Here is an 18,965-nt window from a genome sequence, read left to right as displayed (position 1 = left end):
TAATCTTATTAATAATGTAATTTTATCCATGTGATTTGTTGGTATCGGAAGTGATATATTTGCATAGGTATTAATTTTTAATTTTTGATAAGGAAATAAAAAATTTAATTTGTTTAATATAAATATCGTTATATGCATAATATTTTTTAAGGTCATTTTTTATAAGAAAAACACTTAATTCTAAGTTCTATAGCATAATCGCAAGCGTTGCATCTTTTAGAAAATAATAATATGTTTACATATCAAATTACTGTGTGGATGTGTTCAAATTTAGCAAATATTTAGCAAGGTAGATGTTTAAAGCACGATCTAATTAATAAAAATTAAGAATCGATGTTACTATTAATCGATGTTAATATTGGTTACAATAAACGATTAGTAAATGTTTGGCCTTTTTATTTCCACTCCCCATCGTAAAGAGCATTTAAATTACTATAGGTAAATATCACACTAAGTCTTAGTGAGATATTAAACGAATCGTTCCAAAGAGGTCTTAACGACTAAGACCGCTTTGGAACGATTCGTTTTGAACAAACTCCATAAATCTTCATCTTAAAACTTTGTCTTTTGCTCATCTCCACCACACTCCTAATAACCTAACTACATCTTGTACTTTTTCTTGTATTATTGTCATAACTATTAGGTGTTCTATATTTTTATGATTTAAATCTATTTCACATAAGGCTGTCATAGGATCACATCTTATGGTTTTGTACCAAAAACCCGATACTTAGTGAAATTTACGTAATTGCATGGGATCTACTTAAGTAGTGCTGATAATATACATCAAAATTCAATAAAAAAACATTTCAACAATTTGTTTTTTATTTGCTTCAAAAAAATATTTGTCATTGTTTAACAATATGTGACTAAATATTTTTACAAATAAATTTTAAGACTAAAGCAATACTATAAACTAAATAATTAAAATAATCAAATTTGAATGGATTAAATTTATTGATGATTAATTCAAATCAAAACGAACAAATATGATAATAAAACCATAGGATAAAATAATAAATCATTTGACGGTAGGACACGATTATTACGAGACTAACTTTTGGCATCGATTGTGTGCAGTGTGAAGTCGTTCTTCATTTGAGTTTTAATAAGTTTTACTATGATTTACTACATCAGTATTTTTATATTACTCTTTAGCCCTGGTAAGTGTTACTAAATAAGCTGTCTATGATTTTAATGGCTTAATTTATTGTAGACGTCTATAAGACAATATCACCAATAAATTATACCAGGCATGTGCCTGATATAATTTATTCGCTTTTATGACAAAATATATTGTTTCACATTTTATTAACAAATAAAAAAATTATGATTATATATTATTACAATATAAATCTGATTTTTTATTTTATTTTAATCGTGTAAACTACATCTATGAAATGCCTATGGTCTTGTTTCAGTAGATACCAAAAGCCATCAACTTAGTAGTATTCTCTTAAACAGTAATATAATAGGATTTGTTCTATTGTTATATATTCATTAGGTCACATCCCGTGGATGATAGAAAATTGAAAATACCCTTTAAAGCCATGCCTGTAGGCAGGTGTCCACGTATCACCAAATGAACGATCTGTTCGTCTGATTCACTTTTATTAATAAAACCTATAGTAAATTATATACTTAATTATATTTTTACGGGCTAATAAATACAGTTAGCCAGTAAGTAAAGCGTCATAATAAATATACAATACAATATACTATACAATACAACTTATATTTATTTTATTTAAGTCATGCCGAAACCGCGATATGTGGAACTAGATGAAGACGAGCAACAATTATTTCGGGCTGCATATGAAACTCCCTCTTACGACAACGATGAAAATGAAGACGACAATGACATGCAACTCGGCAAATTAGATCTCCTTAAAGATGGCTTGTGGGCTATAAAAGCTAAGATAAATGAACTAAAGATGTTTAACAAAGCTTTGGCAGCGAATTTATTATCAACAAAACTGAAGGTCAAAGAACTTATAGCCCACCAAATCACAATGCAAAAACATCAACATGAAACGCCTGAAAAGAAAAGACCTATCCATAATTATCAGGTAAATTATTTAAAAGACAACTGTTATTTTTTAGCAGATAAGAAGATTATGTAATATATTTAAATAAAAAACGAATATTTAAATCAGAATACATAACTTAAAAACATAGACTGAAAAAAACATTTATTATTATTATGGTACAGATGTCATATTTTATATTTAATGACTAAAATACAAAGGTTATATTGTTAAATGAAATAATAATAAAAATATTATTATAACAAAGGTATATAAGTTATTAATGCTTAATAAGCATATTTCTTACTAAACAAATATATAAAAAGTAAACATATCATTATGATACAGAACTAAAAGGTCATTAAATAAATCACTATGTTACCACGCAACTAGAGGCTGATCGGAAAACCTTCATACAGATATGAACAAAAACCTCTATAGGTTTAACAATATGTGACATTTAGGTGTAATCAAGTTATTGACGTTGCACATTCCGTATTAAATTGATGAGGTACTAGACTACGTCTCAGCAACTTTCCGAATAAGGATTTACATTGAAAGTAATCATGATTTTAAACTGTTTCAGCCTCAACCTTATCCAATGTATGAGCCACAAATACCGCAATATGGTGCACCTCAACATGGTCACGATCCTTACTACGGGTATTGAGGAACCACGAATGTGAAAAATTATACGCTGGACGTTCTTTAGCTTTTTCATATAATAAGATATATTAAACTATGCATACAAATAAAAATTAAAAGTACCTTCATTCTGGTAACAGAATTATTTTATAATATTATTAAATTCAAATTACGATTGCTTTAATAAATTATCATCACCAATTATCAAGAGAACATGACTTTTATTTATATGAGAGAGGTCTAACTAAGACCTCATACGTCACAACTTCTTTAAGAAAGTGCATTACATAAATTAAATTTTTAATTGGGAAGGTCACCAGTTGGTGTTTACTGTTTAGTAGTGTAGTTAAACGCAGCGCGCGCGCAGGGCACACGTGTACTAGAAGTGAATCGCTTTTTCTGATTCTTATATCGAATAGAGAAACAGAAGCCTCGCTTAGTTTTACACTGTGTTAAAAGCCGCCTGGAACTGTGTTAAAATAAAATGACAGCTAAAGCATAAATATTACGATTATAATTATACCGAAATGATGTTATTGTTAGTCATTAAAATAGAAGTGGACATGTCCTTATCAATACAGTAACGTATCAGCTGTTTAAGTGAGGAAATCGTTGTTCTGTAACGAAATGAGGATCGATTGTACATGGATTATTTTTCTGGTATGAATTATCTTTATTTGAAATAAAATAAAATTATTATACGTTATTAGATGTAATTTGTTTATCGATATACAATATTTCAGAAGAAAATATTTAAAGACTGCATTAACGATTGCGTTCTATAATTAAATTAACCGCTTATTAAATTAATTCCATTGCCTTAACGTATACCCAAAGGTCTAAGGTAGTACCTCAGCTCCGCCCACATTGTTCGCAATGTAACAGCCTCATGTTAACCTTCATGTCAAACGTGTGCGGATTTTAAAAGTCCGCTAAACAATATAGTACCATTTGTGTTCTACATAAGTTACTTTAAAAATTGGCTGTCATTAAAAATATGTAACCCACCTTGAAACAAGAAATTTCGTTTCTAAAATGATTTAAACTGTAATTTAAACATTGTGAAAAGAAAACATTTTAAATGTTACACATTACTAAATAATATTCCTATGTATTCATAAATATTGCAAGTGAAATATCTCCGAAATTCACAAATATGTATTCCATACAGTCCGAGCGTCCATTATTTTTTCTCAAAGGAATTGTGCCTTGTTCAGTTGTTACGCAGAAAATAAGTACAATTGTTTTCGCTTAAAAATTACAATCAATGATAAAAGAATAGTTAAAACAACATCGTTACAATTTACAAAGCAATTTAACTTGGACCCTGACCCTGAGCTAGCATGACGCTAAATGAAGGCGTGTAAGGAATCCAGTCTTCACGCATCGCACTTAGGCCAAGTCCCCCAGCTTTTTCACGATCACAACATTTAGAATAATTTCTAATCAGATAGGTATATTGTAAGTTAGAAAATTTTGAAAGATTTTGTTGAAAAAGGAAAAGAGAAAGGTAGAAAGATACATAAGCATTTTATGTTTAGACAGTAATAGATAGTAAATCTAACTAATGTCTAGTTATTGGGTCTTTATTCATAAGGTCCGTAAGATAATATTAGTTTAAAAAATGAACTCATAAATTCCAGACAGTAACTGACAGTCCGATTTGGTTCGTTGCGTCGTGGTATGAAGTCCTTCACCTAAAATAAACCTTTGATAATATGAAACGAATCTGAATATCAATCATATTAAATTTTACAAACAGAAAATGATCTTTAAAATGTGTTTTACAAAGTATTTCAATATACTAATGTAATACATCTTACGCTGTATTAATAAACTTACTTAATATAATTCAAAAACAATCACTTAAATTAAAAAATCACTATTAGTAGAGATCCTAAATCAAAATTAGTACTTCTGAATCATTTACGTTGATAATATAAAATACATATTAGTTAAAAAAAAAATACGAGATTCAGACATTATTATTTGCATTTTTGGCGGATAATATACTCTGATAGATAAAATGTAATACTGAGTAGCTTTTTTTGAAAAATGAGTTTAATGGGAAATAAATTTCAATATAAGTCCTTGGTAGTCTTAGTAAATGACTATGAATACACAAATAAAAATTACAACTACGGAAACAATATCAAATTACTTTTTTATTTCATTAGGAAACCAACGGTACATAATGAACATATTTTCGGATAAAATTTAAATTAAAAGCATGTGATTAAGACCACACTTTTAGAATAACTCTACGTTGCTCTAAATCTATAATAATATGAAATAGCTTGGTTTTTTGTTTAAAAAGGACAGATTATTATGTATAATAACAACATTTTCTTTTAAATATTAAAACTGCTTATATATGTGATAGATAAATTTTCTTTGGAAGATAATAATACAACATAATTATATTATATAGTTTTTTTTATATTAATCACTAATTGAAACTTATACGAATACTAGCTGAATCTGCCTATGGTTTTCCCCGGGACTCAAACTTTTACAAACCAAATCACATAAATCATAAATTGGTTTAGCGGTTTAATTGTGAAGAGGTGTCACAGAGTTACTTTTGCATTTATAATATTTTTGTATAGATTTACTTTTGTATAATTTGAATAAGCATATAATAACATTACAATCCTTTAATAAATTATGTATGGCGCTTAAAAGATGTTTGCGTACACACTTATAGTTAAACAAACAAACATTTTTGTTCATATAATGAGCTATTATTATTATTTAATCATCTAATTTCCTTCGATTCAATTAAAAAGGAATCAGAAAAACATTTCACAATTGTCGAAGGTAGAATAGAATTGTGTTATAAAATATAATTAAAAAATAAAAAACAAAAAAAAGGATTAAAACATCTTAGATGCCATGGTTGGAGGAGCATCAACGGTGGAGAAAATGATTCACATTTTAGTGCCTGTAGTTACACTGGCTCCCTCACTCTACAAATCTGAACACAACAATACTGAATACTACTAGGAATATATGATAAGTGGGTGATACCTACCCAGACAGGCTTGAACAAAGCACTACCACCAAATGAATATAATAATACAAGTATTTCAAAATTAAGTAACTGACTAAGTATAAAAATATTACTTATCCATTGAAGACATTTCCAGCATACTTGAGTATAAATAAATACATCAACAGAGAAATAATAACAGTGTAGTATAAGTTTAAAGCTATAAAAAGTATTAGAAAAAGAAATTGTTTATGCTACGATATAATCTATGTGTACAATGAAACATTTTCTCGTGAAACGTGAAAACTACCGAACGTATCGGTATGAGACTATGACCAATGGACGCGAAATCGTCCTTCCCCCTTTTATTTTAATACTGAAGCGAAGCGGATGAGTAACAGCTAGTAATTATACATATAGGATAATACATATATATATACATTAGTATTAATATACTAATATTATAAATGCGAAAGTAACTGTCTATCTGTCTGTTCTTCACGACCAAACCACTGAATAGAATTTGATGAAATTCGGTATGTACTGAACTTGAACTCCAAGGAAGGAACTCCTTTTATACCTTACACTTGACGTAAAAACCCTTTAAACGCGAGCGAAGCAGCGAGCGACAACTATCCATATATTCTACATCCTAAATTAGGGTAGTTATTGAAAATGCTCCACTGTGAGGTGCTCTGATCTTTGATACTTTTTGTCTTTGAGCTGCATATAATCAAAAATCACATATTTGTTTGATGTGTTATAAAACAACTTAATTTAATCATTCGTAATTAAAATAACATACTTACCTTTAAATGTGAGGTAATGAATGTCACCGTGATATTTAGAACGAACATGAGAGTAGGTATTGACGAATTTTAATCCAGTTGAGGGCGATACAGGTCTAGGTATTACTTCCTTGTGTTTTTGTGTAATGACCTCAATTAAGTATGTGCAATTATTTTTTTATAACTGTTAATAATTATTAAAGTATCTCTGATGGGTCTCTTTTTATCAATAATAATTTATTGATAAAAAATAAGAACGTGTTTCATACTAAGTAAACCTTCTTTATGAAAAATGAACAAGCGATTGCGTCAGATTTTTAATTTTTCATTGATTAAAGTAAAAGCTTTTTTTTTAATTACTATCTCTAACAACATTTGTAGTTCATATAAAGAATCTATTATTATAAATTGTAAATACTTATGAATATGTAAGCACTAAAATATGCCTAAATGAATGAGCAGACTTAACGAAAATTTTTGCCGAACGAGTTATAAAACGTTAGTCTGGTGAATACTAAAATACTTACATGTTTGCAAAACAGCAGACTATAAGTACATTATTTAAAAAAAGATTTCCTTTGTGGTTTCAAGTTCGCTATCATCTCGCAATTTATTTGCATTCGAGTTTAAAATACCTCACGATCTGGTAAATCAGAACAGGTTTCTTCGCCTCACCCTGCACGCTCGCAGCGAACCATATAAAGTTAATAGAGACAATGAATAACTATATTAATCATAATACCGTGGTCTGATTTATAATTTTATTTCACATTAAGATGCATGCTTGTTTTTATATGTGCTCTTTATTTGAAACTGAATAAAGAAATCTTTTTAACAGCAAAGTTTAACGCGACCTTTGAGATTATATCGCAGTTTCACGAGTAATGTGACAAAATTGTAAGGGTATCCAAGGACACTTGTGGTTTTTAAATTTTAGCTCATAATGTAAATTTTCTTTTAAATAATATATACATGATTTAAATTTCGCTTATTATGGATTTATTATTAAATAATGTATAAAATAGCTTTGTTTATTCGTAACACTTCTCATCGTTTATGTTCTGTACTTACAATGCACCAAATTATAATTTTAGTTCATATAATTCAAGTTGCTCAAACAACGTGATCTAGCTTAGGTATAAGGTTGCGCTTGCTCAACTCTGCCTTACTCTATGACGTATTTAATAGCTAGTCATGCCTTGCCAGTCCATTAGTACTATTCTTTTTTTTAATTAAGTACTTAAAGAACTCTTAATTTTAAAACAACTACAATTTGAATCGTCATCAAACAGCACAAATATCTAAGTACTGTTTATGCGGATGTAATATTTACTTATTGGTAGTCAAAATAAAAACTACCATCGGTTCGTAAAATTAAAGAAATACTTTTACCTGGCAAACAAACGGCGAAAGAAACCCCGATAGTTTTTATTGCCCAATTTTTAATTACATATTTACAAATTTTAATAAAACAACGACATACCAGGAGACGATCGTTTAATTCCCGAGGTGTGCTGTCAATCATGAACTCAGTAATTGTATTAATTTGTAAAAATTATTGCACACAAGCGTTTCTTGTTTTTTAAATTAAATATTAGCGGCAGTTTTAACGCTTTCTAGAATCTTGTTTTAAATGGTTCATTGCCCCGCAAAAGTTTGTGGTTCTTTTATACGAATGAATCTTTGTATTAATCCATTACTATATTACTAATTACCAAAGCCACCAGTGTTAAAACTTTGGTGAGTAGTTTCGCCAACACCAAAGCAGACTCCTCCAATATATACGTATTATGTAATCATTATTCTATACGCGCGAATCCAGCTCAACGTAAAAAGTGCTTAAAATATTCGAATGCATCCAAGTTTTCTATTAAGGGTTTTGCGTTACATAAAAGGCGCTTGAAGGCCATCGAGTGCGTGTGCTAACAATACTGACAAACTAATTAAACAATTGCATTCGACCTGTCACACCTGTGGTCGACAATTATATCTAGTTACTTACGATTAATTTTCTTAGAATTTATCTAATAATAGATGGCAACAATTTAAGAATTAAACTATAAATAAAACCTTTGTAGAAAATTAAGTTGGTACTAAAGGATATGTTATGAAAAAGGGGTAGGTACGGTTTTGAAAGCTAGACATATTTGATATAAGTAATTAATTATTCGAAATGAAGACAGAAATATTTTCTGACTAATATAATATAGTTCAAACATTTGTGTTCCTAACATTATTTATATTTCTATTGGCAGGCAATGTTGCTAATTATTATAAATTCGAAGAATTTGTTTGTTTGAAAGAGCTAATCTCAGGTAGCTTATTCATTGAAACCGCTAAAAGCAGCTACGATATAAATATAAAATAACGGGTGCATAAGAGTCGTTTTTAAAAGATCAACTGGTAGATTGGATAAGTTTTAAAGCGTCACAGCAGAATTTCAATGTAATTAAAACTTTAAACAAGAAAATCGAACCTTTTCAACCTTTATAGTCCCAAATCAAATTGCGCTAGCGAACGGGTATTTGATGGATGTGTCTTAGTTTCGCGATTACAAAATGTCAGTGAATAAATCATGACAGCGGACTAACAAAATAACGAATAGTTTACATTCCAACATCTTGGATACCAAAGTTTCATCAAATTTACTTATACCATCAGAGCTTCTGAAACATAAACATAGAACATTGAATATCAAATATTGGTCAACTAAAACCAAACCATGGAAACTTGCTATTTTATCCCTACTAACATCCACTGAAATTGTTTTTTAAATGTTAATTTTAATTTTAAATATAAGAAAAACATAAAACGGATCGCATACTTGCAGCGCGATACTGACAGCATCGTGATTATTTAACTCCCCGCTTATTATTTATTACTAAATTGCACATAACTAATTAAACGAGCAATTACATTTATTATGAATTAAAACGTTTTAACCTAATTGAGTATGTTTCTCTTCCTTCCATCACAATAAATAAGCCGTTTTAAAACATATTTTTAAAAAACTTTTGACGATTTGATTTTATTTAATATTTTAAGACCTTTCTACGAGATTGTATGTTTTAAAATATAAATAATATACAATTAGTTGCTTCACTTAGATATAATCAGCACTTGGTTCGATATATTGTTGTGCAAAAAATATATTTTATACTTGATTACCATCCGCTTCAACTGTCAAAATTAGTTTTGATAGCTTGATTTAAAAATGGTCGTTAAACAACTTTCTGCAGTGCAACATTACATCCGAGTAATTGTAGAATATAAATTTCGTAAAAGCACTTTTCTAAGGCATTCCTTCGCGATTCTTTCATCCATTTTAATTTAGTAATGATTCTAAATAATAAAGCGGCAGACTTTGATATGAGCTGATAATTTTATTCGTTTCTATAAAAAATGTTATTATCAAATCTTATTTTCTGTCCAACCTTGGGCTTAAACCCAAATCCTATAGATCTGAGACTTTATATCTACCCACTAAAGCAACGAAGCATCGCAGCATGATAGCGAACGCAGGTTTTTAATGGTTCATAATATGGTCATTATTCATAATATCCGCCGCTTAAGCACATAACATTAAAGGGATTTTGCTCTCCGGCTCCATAGTCAGATAGGCACAATAATGTTAAATCATTACATAGTATAAAACAAAGTCGCTCACCGCTGTCTTTCCCTATGTATGCTTAGATCTTCAAAATTACACAACGGATTTTGATGCATTTTTTTTTTAAATAGATAGATTGATTCAAGGGGAAGATGTATATGTATAATACATGGACAATATTGTCGAGAAACACTGATAATTTTAGAGATTATAAAGTGATGTCGTAAATAAACACACATTTTTTGCACTTACATTGCAAACGCTGGCTGAACCTTACGAGATAGATCAAAATAATGTATAGTATTGTACACCTTAAAAAGGTCTTCAAAAAAGTCCGCCATGGTATATGTCTATCTCTTAGGGATAGCTCAGCACAACCATTTTTTATCCTTTACTTTTTACGAGAAATAATGGCTTATTTTCGAAACGACTTTAAGCAATACAGTATTAATCCTTATCCAATTAAGTACCTTAAATACATTGTGAATTGAATATAGATCAATATGGTCCGTTACAGCATGTAATTTAAATGAATATTTTCGAAGATATTACAGATTTAAAGACATATTAGACATAGCAGTTTGTATTGTCTAATGTGTGAAAAACTGTGAATGTTGTAAGACATTTTATAGTATATTTAGTAGTAGCAATGCACATGTGCGAAGCCGGGATGGGTCGCTAGTCTATATATATCTTACAGATAATAATAATACTTACTTACTTCACAATATTGTTTATTAGCATTAATCGATAAAAAGAGATAAAGAATAAAAGTTCCATAAATGCAAAAGTCGAGTAATTAGTATTTGTTGATTTTCATGTAGAGACATTACGTTTAGAGCCGAGATGGCCCAGTGGTCTTAACCGATGATTTCGGGTTCAAGCCAAGGCAGGCACCACTGAATTTTCATGTGCTTAATTTGTGTTTATAATTCATCTCGTGCTCGGTGGTGAAGGAAAACATCGTGTTGAAACCTGCATGTATCTAATTTCAACGAAATTCTGCCACGTGTGTTTTCCACCAACCCGCATTGGAGCAGCGTGGTGGAATATGCTCCAAACCTTCTCCTCAAAAGGAGAGGAAGCCTTAGCCTAGCAGTAGGAAATTTACAGGCTGCTAATGTATGTATGTAATGTACATTAAATTTAATGGGAAATAATTTATATCAATAACACAGGAGAGTAACATTTGAGCTTAATTCGAAAAGAACACGGAATCCGAACTCTTTCCGAATTCTCGCTTTACCTTTAATCTTAAACTATTCGAAAGTACTTCCTGGTTTTACCCTATTTTAAATAACGAATATTTGCCAAATGAACGTGAAATATTAAAATAAAAAATAAATCATACAAACATGGACTCAAAGTTTATTGAGTTGTTTATTTTAGAGCTATTTTTAAATTAAATGTCAATTCAAGTAACCGTACGCAGTTCACATTACGTATATTATATCGCGTGAGTAACTATTTTTTATATATATTTTATATAATAGGTTTTCTTTCTAATTAATTATGTGCCACTGATCGGTCGCGTGAACAAAAAACGGAAATCCAAATGTTTTATTAAATTTCATAAAATACGACAATTACTTCTTCTGTAAACTAATATACTTAGTAGAACATATATGTAAATAAATAGAAATAATAGAAAATCTATTTAATCTATGTAAATATTTTTCTTCTTTTTTTTTCTTTCCTAATCTATAGAAGTTTTTGACTCCTGACGTGTCGTAAGTTCCTACCTACGAAACTGATAACAGACGCTTTTATCACATTTAGTATATGAATATGGGTAAATAATACACTTTTTCTTTTCTTTTCGACATTCTTGGCACGGTCTTAAAAAAATTATCTGCTATTCGTTTTTCGAGACTAGAATACTAATACCAGATCTTATTTATTTTTACGAAAACAATATATGGAAACGCCTTAATTTAAGATTAGAAAAAATAGAGGCTTACGTTAAGGACTAGAATTATAATAAGGGCCAATGAACTTTATAAGACTTAAAGAAATTATACTTTTTTAATTAAAAAAATATGAAGTCTATAAAATATTCTAATAGTACTTCTTAATTTAAAAAAAACCCTAAAACTTAAATTTACCTTTAAATTACGAAAATTCATTTATGAACCAAGGAAACTGCAAGTTCTATAAAGAACACTTCGGAACTGACACAAACAAGGATACTTACTTGAGCACTCCGGGCGTGTATATTCACGGGGCTAGTTGGCTCATTGATGTTACCTATATTATAATCAGGTTTGGAGAAATTTAAGCCTTGCTACACCCTATGGTCTTGATACAAATATATCACAGGCCCTAAGCTATATCTATGTCAAGTACCTTATATATTTTAAATAAAAACTCGATAATCTGTTACCCTATATCCCCTAAGCCTAACTAACCTAACCCATTTTTAAATCTGCCATTCTCTACATTCGTTGCATTAAAAAACACCCTCCTCACTTCAGAATCAAAACCAATACATAAACTAAAATATCTAAATTTACATAAATGTATATGTAAATTAAAAGTCCAATGATTGTTTTATATTTGATTTATAGGTTATTTAAGAATCAAAACATTGTAACTTCAATTAATATTAAATTTATTTCAAGTTTAAATACAATTTCATGTTAATTAGCTAAATTCAAATCTTGCACGCTAGTTTTTTACAATTACATCACCAACATTCCATATTGCACAGAACCACTTCAAAGGCCTGCGGAATAACTCTAGCGGAACCGCAAGTTCGGATAAGCAGTAGTTATCAGTAATTATCTACTTAAATAATTTTTTATCAAGGATATCTGACTCCACTTACTATCATAATAATTTACTAGTTAGATACTTCAAATTTAGGGTTAAACGGTATAAAACATTCAAGAAACAAAAAAACTAGGATTATTATATTGTGCACATATCTCTCAGACCTTGGTCTGACGTACAACTATATTCTAAGGCTAAATGTTTGAACGCGCTAACCTCAGGAACTATTGAATGATCCGATATAAAAAAGTGATTAGCTTTAGATAGCCCATTTATTGGGAAAAATTTATAATTTATACAACCATACTTCAACTGTAGCCAAGTAGGTACTTATCACGTAAGAGAACCGGGCATACAGCAAATATTTTAAAAAAATTCAAATAGCACCCAAATGAATAGGTGTCGTTTTTATTATTATTAGCTTTTTATTAAATAATATTTTTTTCCTTTATTTGAAATATCAATAGACTTAGTAGTCTATGGATAGAATTATATAACAAAAATTATATAACCGTTCGTTATTCAATTTTTTTTTAACTAAGCGGTACAAGCATTATTTGGCAAGACCATTTGTAATTGTAACTGTTGAGCTACAAATGGTCTTGACATATTGGATGTCGGAATTGAATAATTGAATAGACGACTTTTACATCACTATTGAGTTCATAAGTCGTTAGCTATCGAAGCTCTTAATATATTCATCTCTATTTCTTTATAAAAAAAGTTGTTTATTGGATCATATTTACGAAATGACAGTAAAATATGTCACACTGCGTGCTTGTTAGCACGGATTTGAACCCGTAACCTTGCCTTTTTCCGTTAGAGGTAGACGTGAAAGTTAGTTCATCAAGTGCCATAATAACGACGATTATGAGATGTTTAATAAGAGTATAAATTCCTTTGTGTTAAAGGACCTTTCGATATATAGATCAGATCACACATCGATACACAGATCATTGTCAAAATAACTATACATATTAGCTGTTTAGTTTAAAAAAAATATATACATATATATAAGTTGTGCTCAAATCACGCACGTACTTTCAAGGTCTTTAGGCATAGATATATAGGCATAGATAGCACGGATTATTATTAAAAATATTACGCATGAACTTACCAAGATTACCTAATATATTAATATATTCAGTAGAAATCGGTGTATATCTCCGTCTGGGTGGATAATACACATTTACCACTTATTATTTGCAAGGAAGAGTTACAGACACGAAAACCATAACATCTAAATATAATAATAAATAAATGCCATACTTGTACCACCATACCATTGACGTATTAATAATGGGTGAAGTTCACGACTACCCACTATGTTACTGTTACCATTATTATACACCATCCACAGCAAATAAATAAAAAAGCTTGTTTTAAACCCTATGTTAGCCACGACAAATAAATAACAAAACTGCCAATGTATTTTATAATACTGGCACCTGATATTGTATCTTCAACTACTACGACAAAATTACTCACATTTTGGAAATACCCAATTAAAGGTTTAAGAGGATAAAATCCAATTGTTATTACATATTTTATCTGTCGCCGAATTATTTTTATAGCTGAGTACTTATTTTGCATCGAATATACCTACTGTATGTGAGGCGCCCACGTTTTTGCCTCGAAATTCCATTGCAAACTTTTTGTTGGCGAATTGGCATTTAGGATAGAGTTACATACAAACATTTTTAAATACTTAATTTATGCAGTTATTGATGAGTTCCTGTGCAGATATATAAATTATTATGAGCTTATAGATAGTAAATATATTAAAATATATTTATAATGATATTATTAAAACGTTATAATCTTTTTATATAAGTCATATTTTATTTATATTTTCCCTTAATTGATGGCTTATTCATGCTTTGAACTTTACTTAAAAGTACACTCAAGACTTAAACTTAAACATCCTGTATGAAAAATACGTAGGTGCATTCCAACTTCTAAGTAATAACGGTGGCAGGTCGGGTACCGAAGGCGGAAGTGCTTTGCATGGACTGTACTCATAATATACTTGACTTACTTATTGCTGTTGCTTCGCCATCGTTTACTTCGGCTTATTACCGAGTCCTAGGTCTAGTTCCTATAAATGCTTTATTATATTTTTTTCTTTAATAAAATTCTTGTTTTCTTCGTTTTCAATCATTGAGATTCAATTATCACAAAAAGGAATAACTTCATATTGAATAAATAACGTAAAAAATTATAAATACGAATATTATATTTTTAAAAGGTCAATTAAAGTAAGTTGTTCTATTTGTAAGATTAAATTTAATGACAGCGACTGAAAGAGAGATACAGGCGATTTTAATTTAACGACTAGACGAGGAAAAAACTACTCATGTTGTAACAAAATACAGAAATTAATTAAAAATCCCTTAAAACAAGATAAATACTTACCTATATATTTTAGGTTTCAATGTAAAATATATACGACGACCGTTCAATAATTTATTCGTTTTAATTTATTATATATTAAATATCGTAAAAAATGGTTTTAATAATTCCGTAATTATGTAACAATATTATTGCTATTAAGTTATTATTTAAAGCTGTATATTATATATATTTTATTTATAGATATATATATATATATAAATTGATATAAAAAATATATATGTATATATTTAATAAATTGTAGTTTAAAAACTATGTGGTTGATTGTACATTTGGTTCACGTTGCCACAAGGCCGCGTCGGTCACTGACAGCCGCCCGCCATTACTACGGCTTTCGGAGAACCATTTCCGCTCCGGTTGTTAGCGTTTCGTCAATCTACATCAATATCTCTAATTCATTAAAATTGATTCCACGAAGGTTCTTTTAATTAGTTCAAGTAATATCAGCTACATAAGTAGTGCCCACTATACTTAGATACACACATATTGTGTTTTTGCAAAAATAGATAAGTAGAAAAGTATTTCAGCTTGACTTGACTGATTCTTAGGAATCGTCGTTCGAAATGGTTATGACAATATATTTTTTGAAAAACTTGACTATAAAAATTATAAAAAAAATTAAAGTACGGATAAAAAAAATGATAATATGTCTTGTTAGTAGAGCAACAATTTGTGCAAGCCCGTCGTCGTAATACCCACCCACTCAACACATATCCTATCGCCAAACAATACTTACTTCCGGTTCATAGGCACAAGAGACATAACATCTTAGTTCCCAAAGTTGGGGTGGTGGTTGATATTGGCAATGTATAGAATGTTTAAATATAAATTATCAGTTTAGGACTTGAGGGTTTTATGGAATAAAATACAACTGGCAATACTGCTTAAAGCAAGACTGTCAAGGTGATGAGTAACTGATGATCTGTACAACTATTTTAGAGAAAGACGCAAACTATAATCAGATCCAAGCAATATGTTCCAGTTTGAAGGCGATGATGTTAAGTCCCTTGTACCAAAGTGCACATCTTAGCTCCAAAGGTTTGTGGACCTATAAAAATTTAGCACCTCTCAGATGAGATGAGGCATTGCGAAATAATAATGACCCTAATTGATAGGTCTCCGATACGTCCGTTAAGGTCCATAACTTTTTTGTCTCTTAATATTTTTTTAATGTTCCATAAATTGCAAGATTGCAATTTAGCAGCTCATTTAAGGAATTGTTAAATGATAATGGCCGTAATCGATAGATTTGTTAGGTCGAGGATCGATTTCTGTGAATATACATATTTTGTTTAAACAAAAGGGGAGATAAAATCTTTGTAAACCAGTTAAAAGTATATTCTGAATAGCAAAATTTTAAGTTTATTATTAATACCAGAATAGAAAGTATATTATGAACACCTGCGAAATGTCGTAGATATAATACAGCGCCCGACTTAAAGACATAATTTAATATTGATATTACATTCACATATATATGTTTTTATCAAATTTTTAAAACTTGTAAATATTTTCAAAATAAGGAAATAAGCTAATATTTTTTAATATTATTTTAAGCTGAGTTACCGTAAAAGAAAAACTTGTACCTTTTTTGGTAATGGTGAAATCAGTTGACAACAGAAAATGTGACCAAATGTCGTAAATCCTGTTTCGTTTTATGCGGTGAACATCAAAGGAATATTTAATTGTTTTGTATATAGAATCAAAGAAAATAATATAAAAAAAAGAAAATTATTTTAAATTAGAATATAGATTACTTGATTTAAATATAAGCATTTAAACAAACCTCTAAAATTTTAACCTATTAACTCATTTTTATTTATTGTGATTAATGACTAATGATGATCATTTATTGTATTTACAGATCTTGCCATACGCATTGGTGACTTCAGGACCTGTGCGGAACCAAGAGAGTCAAAATGAAAATCATGAAACAAATTTATCAAATGTACAACAACCACTACATAATGCTCAAAATATACCAAAGTCAGGGGATACTTCCATTCAAGACGAACAAATAATATCCGTAAGAATAACGTCATCTGTCGCTGTTGGCAGAACCAAATCGAAACCAGTTTATAAAGTATCGAATAAAAATAGAGACCACGAGAGTGAATTTCATACAACTACTCCTTCAATAGATGTGTTCAAAACATTCGCTTCTACAACCGTGACTGACATTTTAACATCTACTGTTCAGACGACTATTTTAGAAGACGTCGATGATATAACAGATTTACCTCCAAGTCTCGCTGGTGCTAACATAGAATTCATTAAACAACTTCAAGCTAAAAAAGAGACAAGAGGTCTTAATTATTACGAAAGATTACATCCTTTTCAGTTAGACGATGACCAGTCTGATTCTAACCAAACTAACGATTCTATAGCCGAATCATCTGTACACTCAATTTTAGAAAATGATGAACTTATAAATGATGTACCGTTAGCCAGGTCTGTGCCATTATCTTATTCTTCTAAAACATATATTCAAGATCCGTTACAAGGATCGCGTAGAAATTCACGGTTGACTACTGTAAATTTTAATATAGTACATGATTCGCCTAAAGTACAAAATTACAACGATGATCCAATACCAACTACATATGTTAATCCAAATCAAAATATAGAAGAACTCCAAAAGTTTTATAATCATCATTCACCTTCTAATGTTTATAGTCAACCGTCGCAAATCTATAGTGAACCTGCAAAATTCTATAGTGAACCAGCAAAGATTTATAGTGAACCTGCGAAAATATATAGTGAACCGTCTAAAATATACAGTGAACCTGCTAAAATTTATAGTGAACCCGCAAAATTCTATAGTGAACCAGCGTCTTTGCATCTGTCTCCAGATATTTCTTCAGATCAAAATAGTTGGCAAAAGCAATCAGCCACATCGACCTATAGTAGCACTGCTATAAGTACAACGCCCAACTCTATGACAAACCCTCCCACAATAAACGTCCAACGAACAGTCCATGAGCCAGAAAAAAATTATGAGGTAGATGAAAAGGTCAGCGTGATGACAGATGGAAGAACTCATGGTGAACAACCATCTGGATCGGAAAATTGTAAACAGGAGAATTGCAAAGTGGGTTACGTTGTAGAAGGTCGGCAGTTTAGAAAATACAGAGTCGAAGAAAGAACCTCCGACGGCTTTATCGTTGGGGAATATGGGGTAGTAAGAAATGAAGACGGTGCATTGCGAGGCGTGAGGTATACAGCAGACAGTGATGCTAGTCCACGTCTCATACATGACGCGCTTATGAAGTTCCTGCAGCTAAAATAGGTAAAGATTGTCGAATAATGTCATTATTTGCCATCGAAACGTTTGCTCATTTTATTTATATAAAAAATAAGATTTTATTCGCTTCTTATGCTTATTTCCTTCAACTGTATTTAGACGGAAAAGACTGAATGTCAATTTTGTATTTACGTGTATCCTGATTTATAATGCAACAATAAACTATTCCCAACCTGATTTTCTTTTTTTTTATTGTATGCATATAATTTTTGATTAAAAATAAATAATATAGATATGGATAATTTATTAATGATTGTTTATAATAAATATTGATTAAGGTAGGATACAAAAATAAAGGTATTCATAGAGCGAATCGAATTTATTATTTAAATAACTTAATAAAAACAATAAAATAATTTTATAGTTTGCACTGTAAATGTCTAATTCTTTTATGAAATAAATTAGCAGACACACA

The 18,965-nt window shown here is 29.9% G+C and overlaps 2 protein-coding genes across 2 annotated transcripts; both read left to right on the top strand.

Annotated features, from left to right (window-relative positions):
* Positions 1-1,018: 1,018 nt before the first annotated feature.
* Positions 1,019-2,898, top strand: LOC113397829 (uncharacterized). Its single transcript, XM_026636382.2, has 3 exons — positions 1,019-1,163; positions 1,753-2,069; positions 2,614-2,898. The coding sequence occupies exons 1-3, from the start codon at positions 1,121-1,123 to the stop codon at positions 2,695-2,697; spliced, it is 444 nt and encodes a 147-aa protein (XP_026492167.2). The 5' UTR covers positions 1,019-1,120; the 3' UTR covers positions 2,698-2,898.
* Positions 2,899-3,018: 120 nt separating this feature from the next.
* LOC113404513 (uncharacterized) lies at positions 3,019-18,727 on the top strand. The gene is made up of 2 exons (XM_026645441.2): positions 3,019-3,332; positions 17,111-18,727. Exons 1-2 carry the CDS (start codon positions 3,300-3,302, stop codon positions 18,533-18,535), a joined length of 1,458 nt encoding a protein of 485 aa, XP_026501226.2. The 5' UTR covers positions 3,019-3,299; the 3' UTR covers positions 18,536-18,727.
* The last annotated feature ends 238 nt before the right edge of the window (positions 18,728-18,965 follow it).

Source organism: Vanessa tameamea, chromosome 10, assembly GCF_037043105.1.
Source record: "Vanessa tameamea isolate UH-Manoa-2023 chromosome 10, ilVanTame1 primary haplotype, whole genome shotgun sequence".
NCBI classification, from domain to species: domain Eukaryota; kingdom Metazoa; phylum Arthropoda; class Insecta; order Lepidoptera; family Nymphalidae; genus Vanessa; species Vanessa tameamea.
Note: the sequence above shows the minus strand (reverse complement) of the source record. Positions and strands in the feature narration are given on the sequence as shown.

What these genes read in the sequence shown, in the direction of transcription:
- LOC113397829 (XM_026636382.2), top strand. Translation starts at nt 1,121, where the DNA reads ATGATTTACTACATCAGTATTTTTATATTACTCTTTAGCCCTG. An exon ending in TATATTACTCTTTAGCCCTG is followed by an intron (nt 1,164 to 1,752) that starts GTAAGTGTTACT and finishes ATTTTATTTAAG; the next exon opens with TCATGCCGAAACCGCGATAT. An exon ending in GACCTATCCATAATTATCAG is followed by an intron (nt 2,070 to 2,613) that starts GTAAATTATTTA and finishes AAACTGTTTCAG; the next exon opens with CCTCAACCTTATCCAATGTA.
- LOC113404513 (XM_026645441.2), top strand. Translation starts at nt 3,300, where the DNA reads ATGAGGATCGATTGTACATGGATTATTTTTCTG. An exon ending in GTACATGGATTATTTTTCTG is followed by an intron (nt 3,333 to 17,110) that starts GTATGAATTATC and finishes TTGTATTTACAG; the next exon opens with ATCTTGCCATACGCATTGGT.